Here is a 20,532-nt window from a genome sequence, read left to right on the forward strand (position 1 = left end):
TGAGACTTGGAGTGGCGCATCTGCCTGTTGAAACAAGCAGATGATGTGGGTCAACTGGTAAAGGCTTATCAGGAGAGTTCCACTCCCCAAATGAACCGATGACCTCGGACACCTCGTGAGGGCGAGTGACAGAGGAGTGTCAACAGTTAGAAGCTGCCCGACTTGACTTCTGCTGGAGCGTCCATGAGAAATGACCAGCCTTTCAACAAGAGACCAACGCTTTGTTTAACAACCTTAGATTTATTCGCATGACTGTGTACTGTTCATCAGAGCACAGTAGGTGGCGCCCTTGGCTTAGAAATGAGTGATGGGTCCTGCATTTCGCTCTCCTACCGGAATAATGTATTTATTTCAATCTGTACCCAGTTTGTCCACTTCAAATTCATTCCAGTGTATCATTAATATTTTTCCACATTATGATACAGTTTCACATAATTTAAAGATATGGAATAATAATGAATACAAAGACTTATTTGATATTATTATAGACTGTACAGTAGGTCATCAAATCTATCAAGTCTGTCAAGTCCGTTGCCTGTAGGGATTTGTCCAGCAGGTGTCAGTATTCAGTGAGACAGTATCAACACAGTTTGTCACTGTGTCGAACCCTTTATGACGCCTCATTTATCATCACTATTAAAAATACTGTGAAGGCTCATTGACCTGGTTGTTCAAATCCAAAGCTTTTGTAACAGACAGCGCCATCTAGCGGCCACTGAAACTCGGTTTTGTGAAACTTCCATCATGTTTCAGACATCTCGCACGCACAAAAACACACCTGAACTGATGAAAGTGCAAATTTTATTACAAATCCTACCAACAGCAAATGGAATGTTTTTAGGACATGAATCTAAAAATCTTTAAATTAAAACACCATTTAGTGTTTAATCGTCACGCACTAACATGATCAATGACACAGTTTTACACAGATAAAAGGCACACATGGATTCGGCTGGGACGCGATGACGGGACCTCACAGGACAGGGTTCATTTCAGAGTCGCCACAGCAACGTGGTCATTAAAAAGACAAATCAGATGAACAGAAGAGGATGGTTGAACAGAGGCAGCGGAGGTAAAGCCAGGATGGAATGGCTGCAAACACTTTTGGGCAACTTAAATCTCACTTGACATCCGCATTTATTCTCCTCTTGATGAACACAAAACACGTTCATGCGCTCCAACGCTGCTCCCGCGTGCGCCTGGTGAAAAGCCTTCATTCTGAGGCGCTTGAAACTGGCTTTATTGCGCCCTCTGATGGACAAAGAAGAAAACATACTGTTAACTGGCGAAGCGATGAACAGAAGCAGTAACATCCCAAAATAGCTTGAGTAACTAGGGCTGCTAAATTCCAGGAATTAAAAAAAGTGGAAACTGTTCATGGGAATTTATCGGAATACACAAGAATAAACTGGGCATTTTAGCACAATCTGGGCAAAAAAAAAAACAAAAAGATGCCACTGAAATGCATTTGAAGTGCCTTTCCTCATTCACACGCACAGAGCACACAGCGCACTGCACGGACCGCCTACTGGCGCTGTGCACGCCTACACCACACACACGGAAGAAGCACCAAGGCCATTTGAAGACACACATTTCAGTCTGTGGACGACACGAAATGAGGCAGTTTTTGATGTCACACCAGCAACCCTTCACACCTCATTCCGCGACTGGTGTGAAGAAAGGCAGACACAGACAACATCTGTGTCTACCTTCAACCCCACCCACTTTGCATAGCCTCTGCTCACCTTTATCCTTCTTCTCTAGCGTCTCCTCTGCTGCAGTTTTGTCTGCTCTGAAGAAAATCCTGGCGCTGCTCAGGGAGAAGTGCAGCAGCTCGAACTCCTGTGGGAAGAAACCAATCCAGGTCAGATCATTTGGGACCAATTCAAAGGTGAAGGTTGAGTCAAGGACCTGCAGGTAGAGCTCCAGCCTCTTCTGAGTTAGGTTCATGGTCTGCAGCAGCTTCTCATCCTGGCCGCTGGAGTGGACGTTCTGCTCCTTCATCATGGTGCTCATCTCCTTCTTGTACTTGTCTCTGACCGCCTGGAACCAGTGCAGCGAGTCGAACTCCAGGTACTGATCCAGCAGCTTCAAGATGTAGGCCACGCCTTGGAACACAACATCAGAGTGAGACCCAGCACGGACCCACCACCGAGAACGACCCTCCGTCCTGCCCCACTCACCCATGGCGAAGCCGTCGTCGGTGAAAGCTGCTCCAGTTTTGTTCTTCTTGTTCAGCTTCTCTTTGCAGCTGATGGAGTGCTCCACAAAATTCACCGTCTGAGGGCGTTAAAAGTGAGTCAACTCTTGATAAGCACAACAGCAGTAAGGAGTCAATGAGGCTTCATGAGACTGTGTCCTAATTTTCACAGGCCACTCGGTGGCAAAAAAACCTCTGCCATGGCTGTAACAGAATGTGGCGTTTGACAGCCAAAACTAAACATGAAAGAGCGTTGTCATGTTTATTTTACAAGGAAATAGCGAAAACAAACTGCGTAATACAGAGCGTCTTGACTGATGTGAGTTATCAAACACCCGCTGTGCTCCTCCACGAGTTCAGGGAGTTTGCAAAGTTGCTTTTGGAGAGTCTCCCGAGACAAGGGACAAAACCCGAATCGCTTGTGTTCACGTCTCGGACTTCTGTCTTGAGACAGAGCACACAGTGTGAAAGCGCCTTTACACTCCTCTGTCAGGGAGTAAATACTGGACTTGATAGTCTCTTGGTTGTCCAGAAACAAAGGCACCGCCTTTGTGTGTTGCTTGTGTTTCTAACAATAACTACAGTGAATCTGTTGAACATGGGGAGTTTTCTAAAGAAAAGAGAAGCCTCCCTGGCCCACTCACCAGAGGGGGAACTATCATGTAGAAGTTCCTCAGGTGCATGTTCTTCACACTGCGAAACTCAGGCGCAAACACAGCCACCAGCATCTTGAAGTACTCGGTGCCCTCGGCAGAGTTGCTGGTCAGATCCTCCAACACCAAGTCCAGGACACTGTGGATGATCACGATTAAGTTTAGATTAGATCAGAGGAAAACAGTGGAGGAGCAAAGAGTGACAGAAAAGAGAGACTTATTATCCTTGTGGTTCCCCACCGAATGCTAGAAAACTGACTTCAAGCTCTCTGGATGAGCTTTGACTCTAAAACATTTTTAAATTTGGTCATAATATAATTGCGCTGGATGCGAGCACAGATCTTTACATACAACATGTGACTGCTTGGTTCTTTATTTTCAATAAAACATCTCAAGACAAATCCCGACAAAAACAGTATTTTGTGAACAATAGTGTACAAGTGATCCACTGTCTTCCAAAATCTCCAGGCCTTTTCATAGAACCCGCAGGAGCCAAGGGAGTCAAGTCTGACACACACATTTGCAGACGCTCTAACATCCATATATCCTTCTGACCTTTGTCCATGTGTCCCCACAGTGACTGTGGGGGTTTTCACACAATGGATTAGGTCTCAGGACAAAGTCAGCGAGGCTCAACAATCTGAGGTGGGAACACAAGCAAACCCACCTTTAACCTTGGACCAAACTCCACCTGGACAGCCAGACAGTCGGGAAGAAAACTGCTCCATAACAGATGCTGAGGTTCTCAGCCATAACAGCATTACAGTCTGTGATCTGTGTTATTCTCATCGAACAAAGGAGCCTGTTGTGACTGGTGAGTAATGGCCTTGTAGAGTGTAGTGATAAGCACCAGCCAAACTGAGGTCTTTTTGAGAGTTCCCCACTCCAGTTTGACCCTGCCCCAGGTCACGGTGACCCAAGTCTTGTGATGCATGCCGTCACAGTTATGGGTTGCAAATTATTTCTCTTGCTACTGGCTAATCTTCACCCTGCGTCTTCAGCACGCGCAACACTTTGTATTATAGGATACTGGGACCAGCCCAGATTGTGGTGAATGATCTCGTTTGAGGCCTAAAGGGCCACAAGAGAAACTGTTACGGTTGTGAGGGACTATCATCAAAGAAATATATACATCGTAACAAGGACAAAATGAACCTAAGAAGATGAAACGTAAGAAGTGTAAATATGCCATGAAACCATTTGAAATATTTCATTTTATATCCATTTAATTGGAATATTCAACTATGGACAAGACATTCAAGATGAAAATGTATTTCAAACTATATTTTCAGTATTACTTGAATATATTTTGAGGAACATGAAAAAAACTTTGAAATTTTTTGTCTTAAAACAAGAACATGCTATATTTACTGCTGAGGTGATGGTGGTGACTAAAAGAGAGAACAAAGAAAAGGCAGCAAAATACAGACATATTAGTTATAATTTACGTCTGATGTCAAACATACAGGCATCAGGCCACATATGGACCCCAGGCTGCACTTTGCCCAGGTCCGGAAAAGGCAGTTAAGCCAAGTGATAGGAAACAAACCAGCTGCTGTCCCGACTGAACAATGACTTAAAATGGACAGAAACGTCTCTGTTCATGCTAAATCAGAAACAAATATAACGAAGAGTGTGTGTGGAAAGAGGGTGAGAGCTGTAGCAGGACGTTTCTCCCCGGCTCACAGATGAGGAAGTGATGAGTGGGGCTACCTTGCAGCTCTCCGCGTCTCCTCTGACAGCCCCTCCTCTTTCACCAGCTCTTCAAAGTTCACAATGTCCTCCAGGTCGGGCACAAATCTGAGGATGCAGCTTGTAAAATCAGGAACTTTTGTGCTGCGTTACATTCAGTTGGCGGTCCAATGTTTTCACTCACCTGATGGCGCTGCTGCAACAGTGGAGGCCTCCAGAGCGGATCATACGCACATAACCCATAGCGTTACCTGGGGGAGAAACATCATTCAGGTGAGAGGACCTCGTAGCCCGGTTCTGTTTCTGCCTATTTACATTCGAAACGCTCTATTTTCTCTGATCATTTCAAAGACTTCTCAAATGATTTTGGATCCCGGTGGGTACTAGAGGGAGCTGTCGTGCCAAATGTGACCCCTCCCAAAAAGTGATGTGGAGAAGTGCACACAAAGCTCCATTATACTAGGCGATAAAATCCACAGCATTTTTATGTTTTAAGTTTTAAGTAAAGCACAATGAATGAGACTGTTTGCCGAAACGGACCAGCTTATAAACTTGTGTCTATGTTTCAGATATTTGAAAAGCTGTGCACAAAGGTAAAGAAAAACAAACAAACATCAATACAAGCCAAAATACGCTGCTGTAAACCTGTGATGCAACGTTAAGCTTCACTTTTGATTCACAATATTTGTGTTAACTCCTCGAAATCATTTTATCTCATGTGCATAACCACCAGACCTCTGCATTTCCTATAGAATTGACATACATAGAGTGCAGGAATCACTTTTGGGCACAACACCAGTCTTTGCTATACATTCTGGTGGTTGATAATTCATGTGTTTTCACCACTATTAGGCTGATGAACATCTGATATTGATGTGATCCTGCTGCTCCGCGGCTTTTATCATGAGGGAAACTGCAAGAAGGGAAGAGCTGTGCTGATTTCATGAAAGCTATAAATCTTACCAGACTATTATTGATCACTTAGATATCTGGTTATGTATTCACTGGTTAAAAAGAAAGGACCGAGCCTGAGGCTCAAAGGTGCAACACTAGGGGGCAAAAGCCCCTTTGCAAAAATGCTCAGACTCCAGTGCTCCTCCTCTGATCACAAGGAAATCTGGAAGGGCCACAAAGTTTTTAAGTCAAAGAGCCATTCACAGCGATCCAGCATCACAGTTATAGCTTCCAGGCTTCTTCAGCATACAGGGCTGTGTTGGTGGGAGGGAGAAGACATGCTATTATTCCACTCCACTTTTCTGTCAACAGTGAACTTCAAACACCTTGTTTTGATGCAATAAAGCTGGCAGTGAGTTCCACATACTTTTTTTTCCAACCGCTCAATAAATATTAAACTTGGGGGATGATCGTCCTGTAGCTGCTTTTATTTCTACTTCCTATTCTACTACTTCCAAAGCCACGTGACCAACACTGAGAGGTATGTTTCACATGGTGGGCCACAAAACAAAGAGGGAGTGGATGAGTGGTTCACAGCAAAGGAATGTGTGTGTGCGGTTTATAAGTGTCTTGGGATTAAGAGGTGAGGTCAACATTGTGTGTCCAGCCTTGGTGATGGACCTTAGCAGGGGAATGGGCCACCAATCACCTATTCCTCCTTGAAAGAATGTGGATCCAGTGCGTCTGGTTTACGCTCTGCTTCTGACCTCAACACTACCACATCAGCGTGAACACTGGTGCGGCTATGATTTTCCTTGCCTTTGATCAACTCTCATAACAACACATACATTTCGTAAAAGAGAACCGGGTCCGTAAAAATGCCAGGAGACGACGGTCACCAAGTACACTCTAATGAAGAGATACTGTAGGATACTGTAGAGACTGATGACTGTAAATGAAATAGTTAGTTTGACTCCCACATGCCCAGTGACGCCATGCTGGCCTCGATTGTGATGACCCCTTCGCCAGCATTTATTTTGGAGATTGAAACGATGCAATACATTTCTCATATAAAAGTGGCAACATTTTATTTTAATGTTATACAAATATAGGACGCAACATTTCCTCCATACTTCAGTGCTTAACACCTGTGCATTTTGCACTTCTGTTCAAAATATTTAGTAGTAAATTCGAATACAAAGACCAAATATTTTTAAGCTGTTACATGTTTTCAGCTCTAGGGTACTTTTTTTGTTATTGGAAGTGGGGACAAAACGACTTTTGGTGTTGGCACAGAGAGCGACCACCCCCCTCACAACGCACTCAACTGTGAAGTTAATAAACACAGCTTTTTAATGCACTGTGACTGGTTTCATATTTCTCCCACCAACAGAAAAAGCACATATCATATGCTAAACGGGGTCGCTCATGCACTGGAATCAATTAGATTAGATGAGATTATATGGCCTTTGTAATACATAGTTTGAAATTTTGAAATTATCTTAACAATAAAGGAAATTAAAAAAGAAAACATGACAGCAAAAATACTGATTTTGAAATTGGGTTCATATGAGGGAAAAAAAAATGCACCAGTTGAGACTGAAATGCGATGGCTTAGCACCCAATGTCAAGTCTCCCACCTCAGTTTGCTGCATGCCAAAACTCCAACATAAGTGGTCATTACTGTTTCCGTAATTGTGGGCGTGTACATTATGATTTGTTTTGAGTCACAAAGAAAGAAAGAAAAGAAAGCAGGGTTTCCACTCCATGTAAACGATCGTAGCACACAGCCACAACTTCAATGAGAGGCGCCATGCCTTCAGAAACATGAACTCTTTTTAAGGACAAAACCGCACATAGTCAACAAAACCTTGAAACTATGTTTTTCATGGAAAAACTCATGAAAGATTTGCACATGATACATAGTAAATGGTTAAATACCGATCTGGCTGATGAGCTGACGGAACTGGTCCAGGTAACTCTGCCCATCCGGAGTGATTCCCAGCTTCCTGATCCCCCTGTTGAACTTTTCTGCTCGATCAAATGGATACTGTAAGAAAAACAGGAGGCTTCTTTTGTTTATGGATGGATTTTTGGCGCGGTATGAAAGGCAGAAATTGTTTCAAGGTTTCTCAATACCCAGAGAATGACTTTCTTGTTTTAATAGTTTTTGTTATTTACAGACAGACGTTTAAAACCTGAACCTGCATGCTGCCAACTGAATAGTAAATATTTAAGTCCATAAAAATCTACTTCCCTTGGGACCATCCCTCTCACCTTCTGATCGGACTGGTCTTTTGTCTCCCGGAAGAAGCGGATGTCCTTGATGAGTCTGGACTTGATGTGCTCGTCGTACATGAACTGGCTGAAGATGTAGAACTTTTTACGCAGAAACTGGTAAGTGAAATTCACCTAGTGATGGCATGGGAAAAAAAAATGAGGCTGAGTGGGTCAAACAGCGAGTAGCCTTTGTCCATGGGGACTGACCGTGGTGTTCATGATGCCAGTGCCGTGGGTGCGGATGGAGTTGGCGATGTGTCGAATGTTGATGGTGTTTAAGTGCTTGTTGTTACTTGCCTTCTCTATGAATATCTGCAAGAAAACATTGCTGACATTTCAACAGGAACCTCAACACTGGTTCAGACAGCAAAAGGCGAAGTACCTGATTGTTAAGGTTGTAAAGGTAGCGAGAGACAAACACGTGGATGTTCCTCATGATTTCCAAAACGTCCAAACCCTGTTGAGAAAATCAGTCCCCTTTTCGCCTTTGCCTCAAAGCCGTGTTGGAAGTCTCTGTACCTGCTCCAGAGTTTGGCTTGGCAGATGAGCTTCAGTCATGGTGAGCCCATAGCGCTGGGTAGCCAGGTTTCTCATCTCGCTGTAGGTGGCCCAGTCGTGCAGCGCCACCGTGGTCAGGTTGTAGAAGGTTTTATCCAGATAGTGGGTCACATACGCTGGAGAGAACAAATGTTATTTTATGATCACCGTTGCATGAGCTTCTGGCACGTAATGAAAACGGATGAGCACAGGCTCATTTTTGTGATGAAGAAGTGTGTTTGAACCTTTGATGTGAATGAACCGGTTGAAGAATCTAATTGGCTTCAAGGAGAAGAAGTGTGCCAGGTCCTTCATGCCCACTTTGAAAGGGTTCCTGTCGTCCAGCTTCAGGTGAGTGTGGACGGAGAGACGCAGGTCTTTCTCTATCTCTTTACACAGTTTATCCAGGAGGTGCTGGGAGGATGGAGGAGTATAACTTAAGTTCCGGGATTATAGACAGTTAAGAGAAGTACCAGTTTTCTCACCTCATTGAAAACGTCCATGATCTCCTTGTCGTAGCTCTCTAGAAGCTGGTCACATGACTCCAGGTGTTTGGTGTGCATCATGCAGGTCACGCCATCTCGAAGAGCACTAAACATGTACTGGGTCGAACAAGTCATGAAATTGACAACTGAGAGACTAGAATGTTATGCAAAAAGTAAACATTTCAAAAGGCACAGATTGATATTAAAAACCATGTTCATAAATGAAATCAACAGAGATGTATCGGCAAAAGCTACTGAGCCATAAATATCGATAAAAAAAAGGTCAACCTCTGTGGTTAAACCAGGACAAGTGAAGTAAAAGAACTTTAAAGAAGTATAAAATCGTACATTAGAAGAACCTAAGTGTTTGATGGTGATCTGGCCCAGTGGGCAAAAAGAGCCTTAACTTCTGTTTGATTTTTATTTCTTAGAAATCGTGCCAATTACATGTATAACACAGCAATATAGTGAAAAGCTTTTCCATATCAGTGAAGTAAAAGAAACAGGAACAAAATCTGAAACATAAAATGTACTCCTTATTTAACCACTTCATTTCCTTTCATTCTTTAGTAATAAATGACTCTTACTTGTTTCAGATCCCTGATGCAGATGCACAATAAATGGTTCTTATCACCGACAGTACACAGCAAGAGACCAGAAAACACCTCTCAATGACAAGAGTGAGTGTTTATTTGACTCACATGTAAGCGAGCTGCATCAACAGCATTATCGTATACGTCGTCAAGGTAGATTGGAAACACAGCTCGATGCCAGTACAGGAAACTACAGTCGCACTCAAGTTTGACCCTGAAAGGTAGAATAGAAAAAAAAACAATAATCAGGGAGGCTTCTGTTGTTGGTGAGGAAATGCATGTACCGTATTTTCCAGACTATAAGCTGCAATTTCTTTAAAAACAAAAAAAAAGTTTCACTCGTACTATGACTTACCTCATGTGCAACTTATATATGAAAAAGTGACAGGAAACTAAACTTGCCATGTGCTACCCAACAAGTGAAGAGATTGCTGATAGTTGAGTGATATTTATTCACCACTCATGACTGAAAGCTCATACTTTTACTACCAACCCCCCCCCCCCTTTGCTTTCTTGTTTCTTCTTATGAGGTGTTCATGTCCCTCAGGTACATGTGGGGTCTGTGTGTTGACTAAGGCAGCCCAGCTTGTTGATTCTGCTGCCTTTGACTCACAAAAACAGCGCAATGGAAACCACTTCCTCACATGTATGTTTTGTTACAAGAGCTTAATACACTGTTACAATAAAACTCACCGCTCACTGAGCTCACTGATGAGGTCAAGCTTCTTGAGCACGAGCTGGAGAGGGAGCAGCTCCTCATCTTTGAAGGTTTTCTGTAAGACATTAACAGACTTCAGTCAAACAAAAGCAAGCTAGCAAGTTCTCAACACTGGCTGCTGGCTGTATACCAGTTGAGTGCCGACACAGAGGGCCAGTGCCACCACTAGACGACGCTCTTTCGTGCTCGGTCCACTGAGAGCGTTTTCTGCCAAGACCAACGAGGACAGAACATCCAGCCGCTGCTCGCTGTACTTTTTGTCAGACACCACTCTTTTCTGCAGAGAGAGCAGTGTCAAACAAGCCCAAACACAATGATGATCTTGATGTATCTTGCTCTTACAACCAACCTTTGCCATGCCAATGGCATTGAGAGCTTGTGACTGAAGCTGCTGGCTGATGTGCGAGACAGAATCGGCTACAACCATGGACCTCCTGTGGAAGGTGTGCTCCACAGCCTGAGGAGGAAGTCACATTTGAATTCTAGTATACAGATTACAGGGTCTTAAAGCCATATACCATGGCTTCTTCACATCCTTAAAACACACAACAGATCGCCAAGCTACTGTACCTTCAACAGTTCGACAAGTCGACACAAAGCTTTGACAGACGTCTTAGTCATGGGCTTCTGCATCGACATGTACATGTTCATGGTGGTCTTGATGATGGTGCTGATACTGTAGGCGTACAGAATGCCCTGTGAAGGGGGACAAATCAAAGAGGGGCTGTTTATAAAGCCAAGTAATTTATTTAGCTCAAATCCATTTAGACTATGGACCACTTTGTGGTTTAACATCAGTTTTCACACGTCTTACTTGGCCCTAAGCTGTTGCAACATCTGCAGAAAATGACTTGGTGTGACAGACATGGTGCACAACCTAACATGGAAGATCTAATCCGAGGATCCAGCGGTTTGATGGACATTCCTTCAGGAAATGAAATAAACAATAAGCCCAAACTTGTCAGAAAATGCAAAAAAAGTTGACAGAATACTCCGGAGTCTCGTCATATCTTGATAGACAGTCAGACATGTGACTTGTCCGGAAAGTCCAAGGAAGCTTTCTGTGTTCTTGGGTTTTCATCGCTGAATGGATGAATGAATTAACTGAAGCTACATCCACACATAGTGTTTGTCCTGTCTGATATTTTTCGTGGCCTGGTTTCAAAGAAGTGCACCGTAAAAACTGAGCTGTTTCAGGCCTCCACACCATTCCACTGTAACCGCCTAATAGATGTGATGTAGACGTCACTGTAATGCCCTCCCAAAGAAAGAAGAGAGAAAGGCACATGCTCTTAGGACGCTTGAGTACACGGCTAGTGAGGTGGAAAATTACTGTGTGGAACATGTGAATGTAATGGTCACGAACTGGGAAAGACTTTGACCAAGACTTGGCTCATATTTATGTGTAGCAATGTGTTGTGAAACGGGATGCGGAAAAAATAGTATTCAGTGCGATGGTTCTTCTTGAAGTTTTTGGTCTTCACATATATTCATGAACTAATTCAATTTTCTCTGACCAGTTTCCCAAGTACCTTCTGACCATTTACGTCTTCCAATTGAGGGCAGTGGGGTATGTGATACTTTGAACTGTGACGGAGGTGAATGTGTATAAAGTGGATGGCAAGAAGGTGCTCTTTGTCTTCTATTCTACCTGCATTCTTTGTGCTATTCTGCGAACACCCCGCGCTGCTTGGTTTGGAGACCAGTCAGATTTAACGTTCTTCATTGAAAAATTTCCAGAACACTCGAGCACTAGCATAGTAACCTGAATGTGCAAACATGCCTCACGGTAACAACAATTCGACAGACAGTCACATGAGAGGCTTCTGTGAAAGAAATGTCTCTTTTTTCAAAGAAGGTCATTAGTCACAGATAACTTCCTAAGGCTTAACAGTAGCCAATCGACCACAGCCTTTGAGGAAAAACTTCTGCTGTGGCCTTGACAACTGATTTACTGCCAAACGTAGGAGTTGGAAGGAATGCAACTCTGTCTCCATCCAGCTTAAGCAGCATATTCTTAGAATGTAGAATGAACATATGTAAATCTGTCTAGAGCAGTCCCAGCCAAGAAGAGGGTAAAAAACTCTTTGTGTGTGATCCAATAAACATCTGAAATATACCTCGATCTACCTAAAAAGGTCATGGTCATTACAATGGGCCGAGCCAAGCTGTTTGATTCAGTCATTTCATCTACCAAGCATAAGAATTTTAACTCCTGCATAACCTGCTTCATCTCCACCCAGCTTGAGCAAAAACATACTCTCCGCTCCCTCTCAACCTTCAGGGAGCTGAAAGGTCAAAGTCTCAGTATGAAAAACAATGTGCTCGGTAGTCAAGTCAACCCACAATGCAGCAGTTAGTCGAGTTGAAATTACAGTACCAGCATGTTAAAACAATCTCAGTACAATCTGGTTTCTAATGACTGTTGACAGCCAAACAGGAACTTATCTGGTGAGTGGGGAACTTTCACTGACCCCTGCACGCTGGCTGACTCCTCTAACTTGTACGAAAACACCAGACAGCAATGTTTCGTATTGTCATTCTGGACTTTTCAACAAAAAAGGTGACTTTTTTTCTGTCATAGGAAATATAGATGTAACAAAAAACACAAAGAGCTATACTGTAACAAGAGGTAAATTATTTACCATCGTGAAGTTTCATCTCAGAGATGAAAAATGCCTCAAAATTACACATCTGTTCATTGAACTCTGGCTACCCACCAAACCTAATAGACCCGTTTCTTGATAATAAGAACTTCTACTTTCACACACAAGTAAAAATGGAACACCTCTGAAAATAAACTCAAAAATTCAGACTTATATTACCCTACCTGAACGAACACAGTACACCTGATATTGAGATCTTCGGCCAGTTTGTCACTTTTTGGTTCCTTTGATAAAATGGCCTCCATCTTCATCATCCAGGAAGTGACGAACACATAGTACGACTGAACATCCCTGGAGACAACCACACAATAAGACCTTATTCCTACTCGAAAAAAAGACGGATAGCAATTCTACCAACTTTGTTAATGTTTGAGCTCGCTGCTGCAGGTAGGTGTCTCTGTGGGCTCTGATGGCCTGAAGACTTTTCTTGTCCATCAGTTTGGCTCCAGCTGGAACCTTCGCAACGAGGAATGTGTCAGGAAACCAGATGATATTGGCAGTGAGAGTCACGGCTGGAACCTGGACAAAAGAGAAGCATAGAACTGAATTAGACAAAGTATCAATTAATCGTCTGAATCAAACCTACCTTTTTACAAATGTCCAGCAGAGCTTTGTAGAACTTCTTGTCAATGCTCCTGAATATATGAAAGTGTAGCACAAAGAGGCCACAGACGCTGGCGTACTTATCCCGCTGGTCGACCTCTGAGGGTTCACCTGAAGATTGTACTAGGATGAGTGACTTTTCTTGCAACAGAATAAACCGGGTAATATACAAAAAAATTAAAAATATCGTAAATTCCGAACTATATAGCGCAGCTGCACCCACTAAATTTAAGAAGGGAAATATATCTTGTTCAAAAATAAGAAAGAAAAACATACCAATCTTTGACTCCACGTTGGAGAATATTGTGCGAATGTTGAGTGCAAATTCCTCAGCAAAGGCACTGTTTTTAGCAACTGCAACTCCTTCTGCTGTTTCATCGAATCTTTGCTCCACACAGGTCTGAAGCAGTAGAGGAGAGATGTTGTGCAGTTAGTCATTGTTTTTGGAGACTGTCAAATACAAGTAGTGAGCTGAGACATGTAAGGACTCACAGGAAATTACTATTCTGCTTAGCAGTGCATTTGAGAGTTGATAAGACAATACTGTTTAAAACGGGCAACACCTCTGAAACTGTCGCCAAGTGGATACGTTTTTTAATAGAGATGGGAAACAGCCAAAGTTCAGTTCACTCTGTGACTCAGTAGTAGCTGTAAAATTCTTGGGCAGTTTTATTTATCAATATTAATAATCATTTATTCATATTTCAAGTTTAGTCTTACATTGAATCCTGCTCGCTCTTTCATTTTTTGATATTTTCCCACACATCATGAAAATAGTGACTAATAATCTTGACAACAGTACTGATCAAAATAAATGTGCTAAACATCAGGGCCATAATTGTGCAGCTCTACATTCTATGATGAGATTCACCCTTTCTCACACAGAATCACTGACTAGTTGAAAAATGCTTATTTAGTGGACCATTGAGAGGTTAGGGATGCCACCTTGACCTGCAAGATGAAGGTCACCAGAAATGTAAACCGTGTTTTGACTGCAAGTTTTTTTTTGATGCTGCAAACTAGGTGATCTCTTTGGCATTAACTTTTAAGTGATTGAAATGGTATAAAAAGAAAAAAAAGATTCATATGTTTGGCATGTCTAAATGCTTTGAAGTAGCTACCAAGTAGCCAAGGTCCCAAGTACACAAGTAGACGATTGCCAGAATCACTTTGCACAGTGTGACATTGCAAATCAATACACATTGTCGTAGCAACTGCAACTTTGCTACTACTGACTCACATGGATGACAGTGGTGGCATGCTGCAAAAAAAAAGACAATATAAGAAGTGAGTTCACCTGCAGGATCGTACCATCCAACAGTTGCCCCTCAAGCCTGAGCAGGAGCTTCTCAAACGGTTTTAGTTTGTCTTCAGGAATTGAAAACTTCCCAGGATTATGTTGCACAGACTTCAACAGCCTGGAACAGAGAAGTGGAGGTAGAGAAAATCATGATGCATTTCTAAGCTCAATGATATAAACCAGTAGGCTGAGTATGTTGTGATGTAAATGTAATCACGATTAGAGGCAACACGAAAACACCAGCTTAATGGACTTGGTTCCTGAAATGTTTTGGAACCAAGACACACTCTGGAGGAGGTATCTAAGATGACGTTATGTCAGTGACAGCCTGCGCTGAGCGCAGAAAAAACACACACATTACTCCAACGTGCAATGCTTTTTTCCCCAAACTCAGGATGAAGAGTAGTTTGTTCGCAAGACCTCTCCAAGTGCCAAACATTCACTTAATCACTCCACCCCAGATGAATAGTTTCCGTTAGGTGACTATCTTCATCTGCAAAAAACTGCATCCTGTTCAGATGAGGAAGTCTGCAGACTTGATTAGGTCTGCCAGCCGAGTCACACCTCAGGAACCCCATGTACAGCCTCTCTCAACCTACGCCTTCCGGCCACTTAGGCACCAACAGAAGCATGAAATATAAGGAGAAAAAAAAGAATATAACATTTTAAACAGTTCACCTCTTATACATCTGCCAATGATCTTTCAGCGTGCTGTGATTCTCCATGATCTCATCCAGCGTGAGCAGAACCACCAACAACTCACCGAGGTGCTCATACACAATCTGCAACATGAGAAAAACTCAATGCTAAAAATCAATAACAAAGAAACCATCTGCGTTGAAAACTCACCTGGAAATGAACACTTGATGATTCTATGATTTTTGTGGCGCCTCTAGGTTACAAAAGCAAAAGAAAAAAATAATAAGTCAATGTTTTATTGTTTATCATTGAAAATGATCAAAAACTGAAGGAACAAAACTCATGATGGAATAAATGCTTGTGTTTTGTTTGCCATCTAACAATATTTCATTACATGCATTTACATTAATGGTATAACTAATACTGCTATTTAACAACTTCATTCTCCGTCTTCCATTAAGTGCACAGGCCTAAAAAAATGTAATTTTGTCATTTCCAATGTACAAAATCTCATCACTTCATAACTTGGATAACATTGGCAAAGTATCACATTCTTGTATGCAGTCCCTCATACCAACTTTAATTCTGACCAGTCTGAATTCTATCATTATAGTAAAGAGAGGGAAAGTTTTCAATTCATCTGTAACAAAAGGTTTTTCCAAAAATCAATCATCATGAGCTGTTCCATCTGCCATATTGTTTTCTGTGCACCTAGCGACAGTCCAGGTTTTCACTTTCACTAACTTATCCAAACTGCTTGAAGAATTACGAGTTAACAGCACTTTACTTCTCACACTGACTCTTACTTGTTGCTATTATAGAGGGCAGCCAGCTGCTGAATGATATTGGCCACCACTTCATAGCATCTTGACACAAAGCAGGACAATTCCTATTGAAAGGACAGCAAAAACAAAAACAAGCAATGTCAACTTTGTAATTCTACCAAGTCATCCCATACAGTTTTATCTGACTTAAGTATTGAATGAAATTCTTTAGTGTATCTTGAATGTGTAAAGCTTTCAATTCTCAATGACAGACAAGAACAAAAAGCACTTATATAATACTTAAATTTTCATTCATACATTTGGATTAATGAATATCATAAAAGCATCTCAAACATTGAAAATGTTCTGGTTATTTTCTGATGCTCACTTTATGCACAGGGCAACATGAATAGACTGTAATAGACCTTCTGCAACCACACAGTGACCCTTCTCTATTAAACCTTTAGACATATGGCCATTGTGTATTTTTTCAAAAAACTAATTTAATTATTAAAATTATGAGATCCAGATCCAGGATTTTACATTCCATCCGTGACATTGTCTGGCTATTACAGACACTAGTGTCATGTGACCTCACAGATAGATGACATCATTCAAACCCTCACAGAAACAAGGTCTCATGCAGTGAAGGTCCAACATCCAACACAATTCAATATGATTTATTTGCTTTTTTTCAGGAGCCAGCCAGGTCATCCATCTACTAAGCCTCATAACAACAAATCATAGACAGGCAACAGTTTTTTTTCCCCTCAAGTTTTAAACTGAACACCATCTCATTGACTGTATCTGATAATGTCTTCCTGCAGTGAAAATAACACATCACTTCACAGAATCTAAACTCAGTAAATCTAAAATTAAAATTGAAAAAGTTTTTCATGACAAGAAAATATTGAATGTTTTGAAATAAACCGGAGCCTCAACATAAAAAAAATGACTGTGTGAGTCATTGACATCTTACCTGAAGGAAGGAGACAAATCTTCCCATTTGAATCTGGGAATCTCCTTCAACAATGCTTATTTCTGAAACTGAAACAAGAAGGAACAATGCTGTAAAAACCTAAATAACAACTCTGGTTTAAAATAAAAAAAAAAAACAAAACCTACCTCCTTCACCATAGAACAATAATCCATTGTAGAACTTGGTTTCTGCCTGCAAATGTGCATTGGTTACATTGACAGACACACAATTATTCACCAGAGGAATGAGGCAGATCTCAACTGTGCTCACCTCATACTTGAGTTTTTTCACCTCACAACACAGTGCAGCATATACTGTGACGACCTTATTGAGCACCTGTTTCATTCAAACAGAGTTAATAGAAACAAGCACATGGAGACATAAACATTAAAGCTATCAAGACTGAGCAACCTGCTTTTAAAGAATGAAACAATGATCAGCACATCGACATCATGACCTTCACCCTGTCACCATCCCTAACACGTGCTTGACTTGGTCAGTATTCTGCTACATTTACAAAACTATTTTCAATGTCACATGTACCTCGCAGATAACGTCATCTTGCTGTCAACCACAGGAAAACCACTTATCAGGACTGTAAAACCAAAAGGCCAAATGATGCCGTACAGTTCTTCAAATTCTTATTTAGGAAAGGCTCAAGACTTAAAGGTACATACTGAAAATACACATCTATTTTAACCATTATTATTATTATTCACTCAGAATGACATCTCAATCACCAAAGGTTCATGACTTTCTCCTACTCAATTTCACTTTTGACACTTGGACCTCAGTTCATCCCTTTCCCACATCCAAATTCCACAGACCACTGACAAAAACACCTTTTGTCATTCCTCACACTGATAGGTGCTAGCGTGAGGTAATCACAATCATAAAACTTATCGTCCCAACTAGGGCTGGGACTATAACTACAGTGATGCTACTTCAAATGGGTGGCGATGGTCAATGTATTTCCACTGTTGCACGGTGTTGTGTGTAAACCACTAAAGCAATTCATGTGCGAACTGTGGAGAGCGGTTCGTACAGATCAGTGGTGGTCGGTTGCGCCACTAGTCTCGTCATAAGTTGAAAACTTATCCTTCACATCCACAGGGCAAGTACCGTCACTCTCCAAGAACAGCATTTATTATTCTACTGGACTTTCCGTGGTCGTCTTCTATTGGGGTTTTTCAGCACGTCCAAGCTGTGCCATGTTACCAAGTCAGACAGATGTGACCAGAATGCAGGATGCGCATGACTTGTTTGAGGTAGGAGGCTTTTTTTTTACTGTAATATTACTAATGGGAATTGTGCATTTATTATACAATATTCATATTGTTGGAATTGCATGTGCTACTACTAAAGAAGTTATTTACGGATGGAGAAATGAGGGAGAGTGGCTGAGTGTGTGTGAGAAAGAGAGAAATTACAGGTGGAGTACAAAGACCAGGCCTGAGCAGACAGGAGGCTGGAAAATACCATCTCCTCCAGGGCTGTTAGAAGCTGGTCCCAATAAGAACCACCAGGGTCCGGAGGACGGGAGCATGCTTTGTGATCGTTGCCATGGTTACAGCCACTGACCAGCGCTGGTGTCAACGACTGAGGACCAGTGGGATAAGGACGGAGCCCACGTGGAGAAACTTTTGTGTATAAAGGGTGAAGATCTCAGATAGTTTTTTGTTGCTCTACCGGACTACTGCTAAGGCTAAGTCAGGTGTAGTTGCTGACCCAGAATTCTGCTTATGTATTAGACTCCTCTGTCAGGGAATAAATTCCTTGGTTATAACTTGTTGGATTCTTGGTAGTCATTCTCACGAGTAAACAAACGTGTGGTGGCACACAGGAGGTGTATATCCAACATTACATACACCTTTTTATCCAAATTCAAATCTGTCAGGGTAAAAGCAACCCGATAAAACCCTTCTCTGGCAGGACAGAATTGTTAAATGTCCAAGGAAAAGTGGACAATGCAACATAAGCAGTCCCGCTTGTTTGTTTTGGAACCTTGGTAAATCCAACTGTTTCGGATGGGCTGCAATCAAGTGCTATTTTGAAACTTGCTGGATTGTGCTGACCTGTACACGTTCTCTTGCATATTTTGAACTGAATTATTCCACAACCAATCCAACAAGCCTACCTTGTTGTCGGTCTTAATTAACTCCAGTAATGAACACTGTTCATATGGAAGAAGCTGGAAGAGAAAAGAATGAAAAAGTGACTTAATGCAGTCATTTTAACAGAATAACAGAGCATGCACCGTTTACCTTGAGTGCGATTGGATCTAAAGTGAAGTCCCACACATCTCCGATGGAGTCATCCAAAGCCTCCTGGATGCCTCGTAGTTGAGAAGTGTACTCCTCCAGAAACTTGCTGTAGTTCTTCAGTTGAACTTCTGTATGTATCTCTGTCGGATCAAAATATTTTATGCACCTCAAGTGAACGGTTCTGTTAGCTTAAAGCCTAGTTATAAAACAGTAATAACAGAAATAATTTCAGTCAGCTCATAGTAAAAAGCTGATTTCACATTCAAAACAAGCATTAACCACACTGGAAAACGGTTCTGTCCTCTCTGACTGGATGAGAGAGTACAAAGGGGTTTAAGCAATCTGCAGTAACACAACAACAACTAGGAGGAGAGACACTTTAACACCATCGCATCATGTGCAGAAGAGATCGTTGCTGTTTTCACACTGTGGTGAAAACAGCCCCATGACGTGAAGAAAGTGAAACACCTTATCATGAGTTGGTTAGACACTGAATCTGATCGTCTCGCAAGTAGATATCTGTAGTGTCGTGTGTAGAAAGTGAGGTGTGTCGTATTGATGAACTACACTAACTGTTTTCTTATATACTGAGAAGCCGGCAGACCGACCATTTCATGTCATAGATTAGTATAACTTTTATTGCAGAACGGTCCATACTGTATACCAGACAGATATTAGCGTCAACAGCAGTTCGGCATCAGTGTTTACTGTGAACCTGCAAGATTAGCAACATGCTAGCAAGGGTAGCTACAGCAACAGACCACTTCCTGGAGTATAGCACCGCAAAGACCGGCCAAACACAAACTATTACTCACTCTGGGATCCGTCATCAAATCGGTCAAACTCCCAGTCAGGTGCGATTGTTTCAGCAGCCATAATGACAGTGGCAGAGGCGCACAGAACAGTTATTAGCGATTTAGAAGCTCAGTCCCATGATGGGTCTCATGATGCTGTGACTTCGCTAGAGCTCATGGGAAATGTAGTAAATGGAAGTTTACTGAAGTTACAACTGCAGCTTCTGAAAGATCTCCGATGATGTTAAAGTGAAAAGAAATGAGGACAAATAATAATAATAATAATAATAATAATAATAATAACAACACCAATAAACAAATATTATGGTTGTTGTCGTTATTATTATTATTGTTGTTGTTATTATCATTCTTATTATTATTATTATTATTATTATTATTATTATTATTAGTAGTAGTAGTAGTAGTAGTAGTAGTAGTAGTAGGAGTAGTAGTAGTATTGTTGTTGTTCTT

General features: G+C 41.7%; 1 protein-coding gene across 1 annotated transcript; it reads right to left on the reverse strand.

The window, feature by feature from the left end:
• Window positions 1-827: 827 nt before the first annotated feature.
• On the reverse strand, window positions 828-20,228 carry washc4 (WASH complex subunit 4). The gene is made up of 33 exons (XM_053886325.1): window positions 20,083-20,228; window positions 19,268-19,407; window positions 19,141-19,194; window positions 17,274-17,339; window positions 17,150-17,195; window positions 17,004-17,071; window positions 16,067-16,149; window positions 15,471-15,513; window positions 15,300-15,403; window positions 14,619-14,739; window positions 13,598-13,721; window positions 13,305-13,432; window positions 13,077-13,237; window positions 12,883-13,009; window positions 10,623-10,748; window positions 10,402-10,509; window positions 10,183-10,329; window positions 10,028-10,107; window positions 9,443-9,548; window positions 8,742-8,858; window positions 8,502-8,670; window positions 8,239-8,393; window positions 8,102-8,176; window positions 7,927-8,031; window positions 7,717-7,851; window positions 7,381-7,489; window positions 4,730-4,796; window positions 4,567-4,653; window positions 2,845-2,992; window positions 2,184-2,280; window positions 1,912-2,108; window positions 1,746-1,842; window positions 828-1,251 (listed from the first exon to the last, which is right to left on the reverse strand). Exons 1-33 carry the CDS (start codon window positions 20,141-20,143, stop codon window positions 1,214-1,216), a joined length of 3,489 nt encoding a protein of 1,162 aa, XP_053742300.1. The 5' UTR covers window positions 20,144-20,228; the 3' UTR covers window positions 828-1,213.
• Between the last annotated feature and the right edge of the window lie 304 nt (window positions 20,229-20,532).

This window comes from Synchiropus splendidus, chromosome 14, assembly GCF_027744825.2.
Source record: "Synchiropus splendidus isolate RoL2022-P1 chromosome 14, RoL_Sspl_1.0, whole genome shotgun sequence".
NCBI lineage: Eukaryota > Metazoa > Chordata > Actinopteri > Syngnathiformes > Callionymidae > Synchiropus > Synchiropus splendidus.

Bases quoted from the DNA above. Each gene is read 5' to 3' on its own strand.
- washc4 (XM_053886325.1), bottom strand. From the start codon at position 20,143: ATGGCTGCTGAAACAATCGCACCTGACTGGGAGTTTGACCGATTTGAT. The intron at 14,740-15,299 runs GTGAACTGTTTA...TCTCTGTTCCAG, and splicing joins CATTGGCAGATGTATAAGAG to GCTGTTGAAGTCTGTGCAAC. The intron at 7,490-7,716 runs GTGAGAGGGATG...TTTTTCTTACAG, and splicing joins AAGACCAGTCCGATCAGAAG to TATCCATTTGATCGAGCAGA.